Raw genomic sequence first — 13,302 nt, 5'->3', positions numbered from 1 at the left:
AGTAACAAGTAGTATATCTGTCTTCCCAACACGAATAACTATAAAACAAAACAGAATCTAAAAGGCATTTTCAGGTACTGGACAACAGGCAGGACAAGCCTCTGATCCCTTAAAGAAGAGAAACACATGTGTGATCTCTGGATTTTCCCAAGTTCTCTGCCTGAGGGCAGTTTCCTGACCACGACACAGGGAGTCAGAACCCAAGCAGAGCATGGTGAGCTTGAGCTAAGGTGTTAGAAGACAGGAGTCTAAGCCTCCATGGATGGCTGGAATTTATGGGGCAAGATATAAGAAAGAAGCTGGTCCCAAAAATTGGTGTAGAGTTTACTTAAAGATTTTTTTACACTGGATTTCATCAAAATTAAAAATCCTTGCTCTGCCAAAAAAAAAAAAAAAAAAAAAAAAAAAAAAAAAAAAAAAAAAAAATCCCTGTTAAGAAAAAGAAAAGACAAGCCACTGATAAAGAAAAGCTATTTTGAAATCATATATCCAATAAATGACTTTATATAAAGAACGCTCTAAAGTCAAAAGCAAGAAAACAAACTACATCTTTTCTAACAAGAAATCAATAATGTCTAAACCTAATGAGTTAAGAAATTACAAAATAAACTTATTGTATAGAAATATAGAGATAAATAGCTGAAAGAAGTTAAGGTGATTTTCACTCTGGGATAGAAGGCAGGGGACAGAGAGGGCTCTTATTTCCCACGTAGAGTTTATAACACTAAATGACTTTCTATGCTATAATGAAATGTGCGACTACACACACAAATAAGTACGTACACATTTTTTTAAAAGGGGAGTACAGCTCATAGTAGCAAATGCTACTGAGAGAAAGAACAAGACAGAGGTGGCAAAGTAACATGGGATATGACACCATACAGGTAGACAAGCTGACCCTGAGAAATGTTAATTGTGGTAGAGGGATAGCAAACTGGAGCATGATTCTGAAATCCAACACTCAAGTGTGAATCTTGGCGTTACCATCTGTATCTGAGAATGAGAAAGAAACTTAAACCTATCTGGGCTTCAGTTCCTTTTTACACAGAGGTAAAGATAACAACTGCTTCATGGAATAACTATACAGAGTGAGACAGACAATGCACATAAAATACTAAGCACAGTATTGGAATATAATTAGTATTATATGGCAGATAATAGTGGCATTATCTAAAAAGGTGATACAGAATAAATGGTAGTATAAATATAACATCTGAGGTTTTCAGACTGTTTTTCCCTTTAGCAGAAAAGAAATACCCGCATTCAGAGACGGCATTTTTACATTCTAGTGCTCCATAACAAAGATATTACCTGTATCACTATGAATTCATGACTTAACATCTGTGGCAAAATCATTTTCTCCTTTGAACTAAACAAACCCTAATATCACAACTGGCAAAAGGTCACCTAGTTCACAACACAACATTTAGTGTACTTTTGAAAACAAAATCATTATTTATCCAGATAGGCTCTTCAAAATAAATATGGCTTGTATATTATAAATAATAAAAGGAATATCAATATTTCTGTAATAACTTATCTAATTTCATTCCTCTTTTTTAATAAAACAGAAAATTTAACTTACCAAATCACCCCAAAAAACAAAACAGGAATTTGATTAATCAAAGCAGTAATTGCAAATCTGCCTGGATATCAGAATCACTGGGCAGCTCCTAAACATATTCAGATTTCAACCTTCATCATCTAGTTACTGATTCAGAATTTCCAAGGGGGGAACCTAGAATATGTATTTTTAAATTCTACCCAGCAAAGCATAATAAAAAACAATCTGCAAAAGAAGAAATAAAACAGCCAGTAAAAATGAAACATTATGCTCAACTTTACTATTAAGCAGGAAAAATTCAAGTTTTAAAAGCAATGAGATTCTATTTTTTTGTTGTTCAAATTAACAAAAATTAAAGAGACTGAAAATGGTGCTGATATGGGTACTGAAAAAAAGGCATTCTGATTTATCACTATTAAGATTTGCTGTTAACAGTTTGGAATAATTGAGAGTACCTTTTAAAATTGAATTTAAAATGCCAGCAATCTCACCCTATAGCTATGAAAGTTTAAGGACCATAAGGATATGTGTATAAGGTTGCCAATTTCAGAACTATTAGCAATAAAAACAAGCCAAAAAAAAAAAACTTGGAAATAACCCAAAAGCTCATTAAGAAGTACATAATTGAATGAGTTGTCCATATTATAGAATATTAGGTAGTTATTAAAAAGACTAAATTAGGGACTTCTAACAGGGCTGGAATCAGTAGCTTATTACAGCAGACCAGTGATCCTGTCAAAAATGATTAGCAAATCTGGATAAAGCATAAATAATATTTGTTCAAAGGTACTGGAGAGTTACCAAGTCAGTCAAGACTAGAAAAGCCAAAATCCCAAAAAGAAGGAAAGCTCACTGAGGTGAATCTGATTATCCATTTTGCTCTTTCTTCCAGCAAATCTACTAAATTTTAAGCAGTTAAGAGCAAGAGTCTGAGAATACAAACACAAATAGCAAGAAATCCAAGCAGAAGGAGGTGACTAAGAAGAGCTTTTGACTATTTATAAGAGCTAGAGAGCCAAACCTTAGAAGTTAAGCTTGACAAGGCAGTCACATCATAAAGAGACAACACTTGATGCCAGTTCACTAAAGTATCTATTGATTCTTAAGCTTCACTGTGCACCTTTTTTTTTTTTTTTTTTCTTTTTGGCTATGCCCACAGCATGGGAAAATTCCCCGGCGTGGGATGGAACTGAGGCCACATCATCGACCTGAGCCACAGCAGTGACAATGCCAGGTCCTTAATTCACCAAACCACTCAAGAACTCCAAGAGGGCATTATTTTAAACAAAAAGTAGATGAAAAACTGAGTAAAGATTTCTACAATCTTATGGCACCAGGAAAATAAAAACTGAAGCTCAGAAACCATGACACAGAAGCAACTTATATAATCCAAGCCTTCATTAGGATTATCTAGATAGTAATACCTTATGAACAAAGATGAAGTAGGGGTAAACTGAAACTTAGAAGGACTCAGCTCTGGCTCTGACTGACTGACATGATCTATTCTATTCCAGCTGTCCTCTAGACTACAAGGAGAATCCCATATGATGGAAGAAATTACCACTCAGAGTCAACAGTACTGTTTATTCAAAATGCCCAGCATTCAATCAAAAATATGCAAGCATTAATTTCCAAAATATACAAACAACTTAAACAACTCAATGTCGAAAAAACAAGCAGAAGACCTAAACAGACATTTCTCCCAAGAAGATATGCAGACAACAAGCACATAAAAAAGATGCTTAATATCACTAATCATTAGAGAAATGCGAATCAAAACTATAGTGAGGTACTACCTTACACCAGTCACAATAGCCAATATAAAAAACAAATCTATAAATAATAAATACTGAAGATGGTATGGAAAAAAGAAAACCCTCATACATTGTTGGTGAGACTGTAATCTGGTGCAGCCACTATGGAGAATGGTATAGACAGTCCTTTAAAAAACTGAAAACAGAGTTAACAAATACTCCTGCAATCTGACTCCTGGGCATATATCCAAATAAAACTAATTCAAAAAGACACATGCACACAAATGTGCACTGCAGCACTATTTTCAATAGCCAAGACATGGAAGCAATCTAAATGTCCATAAACAGATAAATGGATAAAGAAGATGTGGTACATACATACAATGGAATACTACACAGTCATAAAAAAGAATGAAATAATGCCATTTGCAACAACACAGATGGTCCTAGAGACTATCATACCAAGTGAAGTTGAAAGAGGAAGATAAACATCATATGATAATATTTACATGTGGAACCTTAAAAAATGATACAAATGAACTTGTTTACAAAACAGACATAGACTCAGAGACATAGGAAATGATGGTTAGCAAAGGGGAAAGTGGAAAGAGGGATACATTAAGGATTTGGGATTAAGAGATGCATATTACTATATATAAAATAAACAAAAAGTCCTACTGTATAGTATAGGGAACTATATTCAGTATCTTATAATAACCTATAATGGGAAAGAATCTGAAAAAGAATATGTGTGTGTGTGCACATGTATGCGTGTGTATATATTCAATAAATATACTTCAATAAAAGAGATCTAATATAAAGTTCTAACTAAAAAATAAGCAAGCAGACCAAGAATAAGACCAAAAGCAAAAACACAACAAAAATAGACTCAGATAATAAAAACAACCAACATGAATGTTTTAAAAAACATTGTGATTAACTCGTTCAGGAAAAGATAAAGAAAATTATGAAAAAATGGAGAATTTCACAAATAATTGAACTTTATAAAGAAGAATGAGGAGTTCCCCTTGTGGCTTAGCAGTAATGAACCCAACCAGTATTCATGAGGAGGCGGGTTCAACATCTGGCCTTGCTCACTGGGCTAAGGATCCAGCATTGCCATGAGCTGTGGTGTAGGTTGCAGACACAGCTCCGATCTGGCGTTGCTGTGGCTGTGGCATAGCTGACAGCTGAGGCTTTATTTGGCCTCTAGCCTGGGAACTTCCATGTGCCATGAGTGCAGCCCTAAAAACACACACACACACACACAAAAAAAAAAAAAAAAGAAAAGAAAGAATGAAAGAAAATAAAATTCTAGAAAAATAAGTGAAATTAAAAGCTCAAAAGTAAGTTTAATGGCAGAATGGACACAGCTCAAAATTAGGTCAGTATACCACAGACAGAAGTGGAAAACATAAATGGTGGGTAGTGAAGAGATGAGGATGGAAAATTTAAAAAAAAAGAAAGAAAAGGGAACACAAGATACGCATAAAAACATAACATACATGGGAGTTCCCGTCGTGGCGCAGTGGTTAATGAATCCGACTAGGAACCATGAGGTTGCGGGTTCAATCCCTGCCCTTGCTCAGTGGGTTAACGATGCGGCGTTGCCGTGAGCTGTGGTGTAGGTTGCAGACGCGGCTCGGATCCCGAGTTGCTGTGGCTCTGGCGTAGGCCGGTGGCTACAGCTCCGATTCAACCCCTAGCCTGGGAACCTCCATATGCCGCGGGAGTGGCCCAAGAAATAGCAACAACAACAAAAAGACAAAAGACAAAAAAAAAAAAAAAAACATACATGTAAATTCCAAAGCCACAGTGGAAAAGAGAAAATTGTTGCAAAAGCAATGTTAAAGAAATAATGCCTGAGAATTTCACAAACTAATGAAATATTATTAGCTACAGTAAGTACAATAAATACAAAGAAAAGCATACTTAGATACACAGTCAAACTATAGAAAAGCAAAGATAAGTAGAAAATTTTAGTTGTCATGGAGAAAAGACTCACTGCCTTCAAAAGAACAACAAAAAGACTGACAGTTGAAACTTTAACAGGAACAAAAAGAGAACATCAGAATGTCATGAACACGCTGGAAAAAAAAACTAACAATTTAAAATTTTACACTCTTCAAAAATATTATTTCAGGAAAGCTTAAATTTTGAATAATGGAAGAAAAAGAAAGTAATCATGTGAACCCTCTAGCATGTAACAATTACAAATCTAACTATTTAAAGATAATAGAAAGTGTACAAAAACAGAAGCCAGCAGAAAATTTAATCCTCCAAAACTTCAACATAAGAGGTAAGACAAGAATTCTTGCTTTCTGGCCTGAAGGTGTTGCCCATCTCCCACTGACAAAGCTGCAGAAAATGCTACTAGAAAACAACAGCCTTACCAAACAAAGTGCCAGAGATCATAGTTCAGGGATACTAGAGCAGTGAGAAATCTAAAAGAGGAATTCCAGTGAGAATGAGAGCACTATAAAAGGAATGAAAAACTATATAAATGCCATCCAAATCCCTGACTAGCATCTAAACTACACTTAAGGTAGGAGATACAAGGAGAGTGGTTGTAGAAAAGCAAGCAAAGACCAGCCAGTAGCACAAATGGAAATTAAGAAATCCTCAGGAGCAAGGAAGTAACACGGAAGGTTATTTCACCATCTTAGTTTAAATCCATGACTGCCAAATACACTACTGCAAAGTTCATATATTTCAACAGAAATTACTCAATATTAACCTAAAGTAGGTTTGATTAGGTTAAAGATGCATATTTTAATTATAAGAGGACCCATTAAAAACAATGCAAAGAGTTATATAGCTAAAAAGCCAATAAGTGGAATACTTAAGAAAAATGTGATGAACTCAAAAGAAGGCAGAAAAGGAGGAACAGAGAAATCAAAAAATAGATAAGGCAAATTTAAAAAAAAAGGCAAGTGACCAAAAATAAAAAAAAAAAATGGGGTTCCCATCATGGCACAGCAGAAACGAATCTGACCAGGAACCATGAGGTTGTGGGTTCGATCCTTGGCCTCACTCAGTGGGTTAAGGATCCAGCATTGCCATGAGATGTGGTGTAGGTCACAGACGAGGCTCAGATCTGGTGTGGCTGTGGCACAGGTCAGCAACTATAGCTCTGATTAGACTCCTAGACTGGGAACTTCCATATGCTGCAGTTATGACCCTAAAAAGACAAAAGACAAATAAAATAAAAGCAAATGGCAGACCTAAATACAACCATATCAGTAACATTCAATATAAATGGACTATACACTTCAAAATAAAGGCAGAGTCTGTCAAACAATAAAAAGCAAGAATCTAGTTTATGCCATCTGTGAAAGATGCATTTTAAATACAAAAACCAGTTTGAAAGCAAATGAGTAGAAAAATGACACTCAAAGTGAACAGTAACATGAGAGCCAGAATATCTATATTAATGTCAAATAAAAGAATGTCAAACAGGAGTTCCCGTCGTGGCGCAGTGGTTAACGAATCCGACTAGGAACCATGAGGTTGCGGGTTCGGTCCCTGCCCTTGCTCAGTGGGTTAACGATCCGGCGTTGCCGTGAGCTGTGGTGTAGGTTGCAGACGCGGCTCGGATACTGCGTTGCTGTGGCTCTGGCGTAGGCCAGTGGCTACAGCTCCGATTAGACCCCTAGCCTGGGAACCTCCATATGCCGCGGGAGCGGCCCAAAGAAATAGCAAAAAGACAAAAAAAAAAAAAAAAAAAAAAAAAAAAAGAATGTCAAACAAAATCAATTCCAAAGAAAAAATTTTCAGTATTGCTAGAGATAAACAGGAATACCTCATAACAACCAATCGAGTCAATAAGAGGATAAAAGAAATCCACATATGTATGCATCTAATAGCTTCAAAATTCATGAGGCTGAAACAAACAGAACTTGAAGTTAAAACAGAAAAATACACAATCTTTAATACAGTTAGAGAGTTCAAAATTCCTTTCTCAGAAACAAGCAGACAAATCAGGATACAAAAGATTTGACTGACACTACACACTACCTTAACTTAATTGAAATTTATAAAATATACACTCAAAAACTGAATACGCATTTTTTTTCAAGTGATGGAACATTCACCAAAATAGATCAAATGATGTACCATAAAACAAGTCCTAACAGATCTGAAAAAATTAAAATCTCACAGAGTATTTCTCTGACCACAAAAGAATTAATTAGAAGTAAACACTTAGACAAACTCCAAATACCTGGATATTAAATGATTCACTTCTGCACAACACATGGGTGAAAGAAGAAATCACAAAGGAAATTTTAGAAAATATTCTGACTAAACTGAAAATAAAAATACAACATATCAAAATTTGTGTCCAGTTAAAATAATGCAGAGTGGGAAACTGAGAGCTTCAAATTATTATTCTAAAGAAGAAAATCTAAAACCAATTATCCAAGCTCCTACCTTAGAAAACTAGAAAAAAAAGAAGAGTAAATTAAACACAAAGTGGAGAAAGTTTAAACTTACCCTTCAAAACACTCTATTAAAAACTAATTAAGCAAATTATAAAATGAGAGAAAATATGTGCACAAATGTTTGACAGGATTTGTATCCAGCATATGTATAATGAACTCTTACAATATAAGAGTAAGACAACTCTATTTTAGGGGAGTTCCTGTTGTGGCACAGTGGAAACAAATCTGACTAGGAACCACGAGGTTGCAGGTTTGATCCCTGGCCTCTCTCAGTGGGTTAAGGATATGGTGTTGCCGTGAACTATGGTATAGGTCGAAGATGTGGCTCGGATCTGGCATTGCTGTGGCTCTGGTGTAGGCCAGCAGCTGTATCTCCGATTAGATCCCTAGCCTGGAAACCTCCATATGCTGCAGGTGCGGCCCTAAAAAAGCAAAAAAAGAAAACAACTCAATTTTAAAATGAGTTAAGTATCTAAAAAGACAATTAACAAAAGAAGATGCACAAATGACCAGTACACACATGAAAATATGCTCCACAGCATCAGTCATTAAGAAATGCAAATTTAAAATGTAAACAGACTGAAAACATTTCCAAAAGGGCAAAGGCAAAGAACAAAATGAAACAATACCATGTGCTAATTATAAGAAACTCATAAGAACACAAAAAATCTGACAATAAAATAATGGAATAAGATATGCTAAGCAAGCACTAACCAAAAGAAAGCTGTCATAACAATGCTAATAAAGGAAAAAATGAACTTAAGGCAAGAAGCATTACTAAAGACAAAGAGGGATTACATACTGATCAAAGGATAAAGCCACCAGTAAGATCCAACAATACTAGCTATGTATACTAAAAATAGCATTAAAATATACAAAACAAAAATGAATGGAGTTCCCTGGTGGCTCAGTGGGTTAAGGATCTGGCATTGTCACAGCTGTGGCTTGGGTCACTGCTATGGCATGCGTTTAATCCCTGGCCCAGGAACTTCTGCATGACTCAGGTGTGGCCAAAAAATTAAAAATTAATAGAACTAAAAGCAAAACCAGAAAAATCCAGAACCAAAATGAGACACCTTTCTTTATTACGAGAAAAAAATTCAGCAAGGATATAGATGATCTGAAACAACAGAATTTGCTTGACAGAACTGACATATGAAGAACAGTGCACCCACAACGGCAGAATCCACCTTCAGGTGCGTGCCATTTTAACAAATGTGGTAACAAGCTGAGCCATAAAGCAAATCCCAACAAATTTGAAAGGATTCAAAATTCAATATATTCTCCTATCAGAGTGTAATTACGCTAGAAATCAAAAACAAAAGGTAACTATAAAATCATCAAATGTTCAGAACCTAAGGAATATACTTCTAAATAACCCATAGGTCGTAGAAGAAAGTACAATGAAAAGAATATATTTTAAACTGAAGAAAACCATAACATATCAATGCTTGCAATATGACAAGATACTCTGAAAAGAAAATGTCATTTTATGAGGTCAGCATAATGTTGATACCAAAACCTGGTAAGACATTATAAGAAAATTCCAAGCCAGTACCTCCTGTGAACATAGAAACATTCCAAACTAAGCACTAGTAGACCAATGCTAGCAATAAATTAAAAAGTTAATAACAAAAATTATTTATTCCAAAAATAAAAAGTTGTCCTAATGTTTAAAAAAAGTGAATGTAATGTGCCAATATTAACAGATTAAAAGAGGTAAAACTATATAATCATCAATAAATGTAGAAAAGCCATGTGATAAAATTTAATACTGACTCATAATTTAAAAAAATATCCTAAGCATATTAGAATAGAAGGGAAACTCTTATAGGACAAAAGTCAGATTTTTAAAAAGCTTATAACATACATCAGAATTAGTGATGAAATAATGAATGCTTTTCCACTAAGATCAGAAAAAAACAAAGCTGCCCACCGTTCACATTGTACTGAAGTTTCTGGCCATTACCGTAATGTTAAGAAAAAAAAAAAAAAAAAGAAAGTATATGGAATGGAAAGGAAGCAATAAAGCTGTAGTTTTTCACAGACAACATAATCGTGTATGTAAAACCTAAAACAATCTACACAAAATTAAGTGAATTTAATAAGGTTGCTGGTTATAAAGTCAATTATCAAAATTATTTCTATAGAAGCAAGTTTATTTTTTCAATAATACTGTTTATAATAAAAATGTCAAAACTTAACAATAAATCTAACAAAAGGTCTAAGTCCTTTACAAAGAAAAAATTTCAGGAGTTCCCGTCGTGGCGCAGTGGTTAACGAATCCGACTAGGAACCATGAGGTTGCGGGTTCGATCCCTGCCCTTGCTCAGTGGGTTAAGGACCCGGCGTTGCCGTGAGCTGTGGTGTAGGTTGCAGACACGGCTCGGATCCTGCGTTGCTGTGGCTCTGGCGTAGGCCGGTGGCTACAGCTCCGATTTGACCCCTAACCTGGGAACCTCCATATGCTGCAGGAGCGGCCCAAGAAATAGCAAAAAGAAAAAAGAAAAAAAAAAAAAAAATTTCAAAACATCACTGAAAGAAATTAAAGAACATCTACATGAATTGACAAATATACCATTCATGGATTGGAAGACTCAATACTGTTGACAGTAGTCAACTGTTGACAGTAGTCAAATTAATTGATCTATATTTGATACATACAATTCCAATCAAAGTATCAGGCATGTTTTTGTACAGATGTGTAATCTGACAAACTGATTCTGAAATCTACATGAAAAAGCAAAGGACCAAGAATAATAACCCAGTTAATATTGCAGAACATCGGAGGACAGAAATCAAGACATCAAGATATCAGACATTAAGATTCATTAGCTGCAATGACAATGTGGTACTGGCTGAAAGATAACTAGCAGGCCAGTGGAATACAACAGGGGGTCCAGAAAGAGACCTACATACAGCTTCCCACAGTGATGAAAAGAGACACTGAAGTATAGCAGAGAAAAGATAACTCTTCAATAAACAGTTCTGAGTCTATTAGATACCCACATGGGAAAAAAATTATCTTGACCTCTTCTTTATATTTTATTTGACAAAACAATAAAACTTCTTGGAAATAAAACAGGAAACAGCCTATTGAAATATGCAAAAGTTTCTTAATCAGAACACAGAATGCACTTAAGTAGAGGGAAAATTTCAGACTGTAGTACATTAAAATTAGGAAATTCTTGATAGAGTCAATCAACAGCCCATTTTTTAGGAACCTCTTAATCTATGCAGTCTGATAATTCACTTAATTCTACTTATATAACATTCAAAGAATAATGCTTTTGTAAGCGAATGTTATCTTGATTTATAAAATTAAATCCATAAAAATTCATAAGAAACTCAGATAATAGTAATTTTCAATAGTTAGGACTTTTAATAACTACTGAAAACTCAATAAAGAATCAAATACAATTTGAATTTAATATTAAAGTAGCATTGTTTTCAGTCATTTTTAAAATGCAGTTTTACTTCCAATGTAAATCCTACTAATAATATGCAATTATCACAGGTGATTAAAAATAGCAGGCAGGCATGAAGTGACCTGTTAAGCAGACAAGAACAAAGCCAACTTAAACCACAGTAAAGGCCCAGAGCTTCCCATGATGGCTAGCAAAAATAAGCCATCTGTTGCAACAAAAATAATCTGAAAGATACAGTAATAAGACTGCACTTCTGCCGTTTATTTAAATAGTAAAAATTCAATTTGACTCAGCCAGAATTATAGCTACAACAGGATGAACCTTTCTTCAACTGGGGAAAGACTGCTACACATCATCTTACTTATACAAAAAGCCTCCTTAGTTCAGCAAAACAAAGGAGAGGAGTAAAATAAAGATAGCAATAGCTTCCAGAAGGCACAGACTTAAAAAGGTATTAATGAATAATCGTATACAGTCCAACTCTCATTCTCGTTCATGCCAAATCTTAAGACAACACCTATTTATCTTTTACTATGTGAAGGACACTGTGTATTCTCAACTACTAAACATTTTACCTTTGCAGCAAGCTCTAGTCCAATTTTGTCAGCTTCAGCCTCCAGCGTTCTACTATATGGTCTATCAAATATAAACTAAGAAGAAATAAGAAAGAAAAGTTCCATTAAGACTATTTCATAACAAAAGGAGCAACATCATGAGATTTTAAAAATTTATTTCACGGAGTATCTAGGACATAGTTTTTATGCTCTCCATGACTAACAGTTAAAGAACACCAGAGTATAAAAGAAAGTGCAGCCTCTATTTCCTCCATTAGAGATTAATATTTTAAAAACATAAAAAGAATAGGAAAAAACTACACCTACAAACTTCTGGAGAGTCCACAGTATCATACAGAGTATTTCTATTTTTCCAATTATACTCTCCACTTGCTAGGTAGAGGATTCCCTAAGAAAGCTTATTGACACAGGCTTTTAATATGGCCAAGGAACATTCTGATCTTGCAGTTTGGAAAGAAAATTGAAAAAATATAGCTATATAATAGCCACTGACACTAAAGGATTTATTTCAGTTAGAGAAATAACCATATAGCAGAATGTTCTTATTTTGATATATTATCTTAATTTCTTAATTTCCTCTGTTTTCTAATTATTGATTAGTTAGGAAAATGGACTTTTCTTCCAACTTCAATAAAAAAATACAAATAGATATAACTTTAATTGTCCTAATTACTTGTATTTATGTGAACACTTTCCAGTTAAATTCTAATTTTCAGTAAGTACTAAAACTTTGTAGACGATAGATCAATAGACAGGATTTTTGAGAAAAGGACTATTAACTGGAGAAGCAATTATTCAGAGGTAGCTAGCTACATGTCAGCAATGGCTAGAAATAATATAATCGACTTAATCCACCATACATGGCCATCAGATATGACCTACTTCCTTCTAGATCATGTCTGTTTCAAGTTGTTGAACTCTATTAAACAGTGTGTTTGCTCTCCATGAACAGTCTGCAGGTGTCCCAGTAAATCTACTGGTAGTATAACTGATTTAAAAAATTGGCTTTAAAAGCAGAAAAACTTATGTTCGAGCCCAAATGCCAACATTTATTAACTATGAGCTCTGGGCTAATTTTTTAACCCCCCTAAGCCCAGTAGCATCATATGTAAAATGAAGCATTAAGAGTACCAAACCCCTAGAGTTGCAGAGATGATAAAATGAGCAAACAATAATAATAACTCCTATTTATTGAGTCCTTACTTTGTAGCAGGTACTGTGCTAAATGCTTTGTCAGTGGTTCTCAAGTGGATGTGATTTTGTCCCTCAGGGACATCTGGAAATGTCTGAAGATATTTTTGATTGTCACAACCGATGTTGAGGAAAAGAGAGGAGAGCTACTGGGGGGTAGAGGCCAGATGTACACAGGCATCTAGATATTTAGAGGCTACTAAACATTCTGCAATGCAGAGGACAACTCTCTATAACAACGAATCATCAGTCCAAAATATCAATCATGCTTATATTGAGAAATCTTGCTTTAAATGCATCATTAAACCCATACCCACGTTTTGAGTTAGCCACTATTATTATCCAAAT

The 13,302-nt window shown here is 34.7% G+C and overlaps 1 protein-coding gene across 19 annotated transcripts in view; it reads right to left on the bottom strand.

The window, feature by feature from the left end:
- The window catches only part of OMA1 (OMA1 zinc metallopeptidase), a 177,154-nt gene that overhangs the window by 144,857 nt on the left and 18,995 nt on the right, over positions 1 to 13,302 (bottom strand). For all 19 annotated transcript variants that reach the window (XR_014808190.1, XR_014808185.1, XR_014808187.1 and 16 more), the window contains exon 7: positions 11,764 to 11,838. Coding sequence is in view for 10 of the 19 variants with exons in the window: in XM_084964976.1 (XP_084821102.1) it covers positions 11,764 to 11,838 (75 nt within the window). In the remaining 9 variants the exon portion in view is untranslated. The remainder of the gene's footprint in view (positions 1 to 11,763; positions 11,839 to 13,302) is intronic.

Source organism: Sus scrofa, chromosome 6 (assembly GCF_054392235.1).
Source record: "Sus scrofa isolate SSC_HxYL_T2T_F1_AM1 chromosome 6, Sscrofa_HxYL_maternal_Yorkshire_Landrace_v2.0, whole genome shotgun sequence".
NCBI lineage: Eukaryota > Metazoa > Chordata > Mammalia > Artiodactyla > Suidae > Sus > Sus scrofa.
This window is presented reverse-complemented; position numbering and strand designations above follow the sequence as displayed.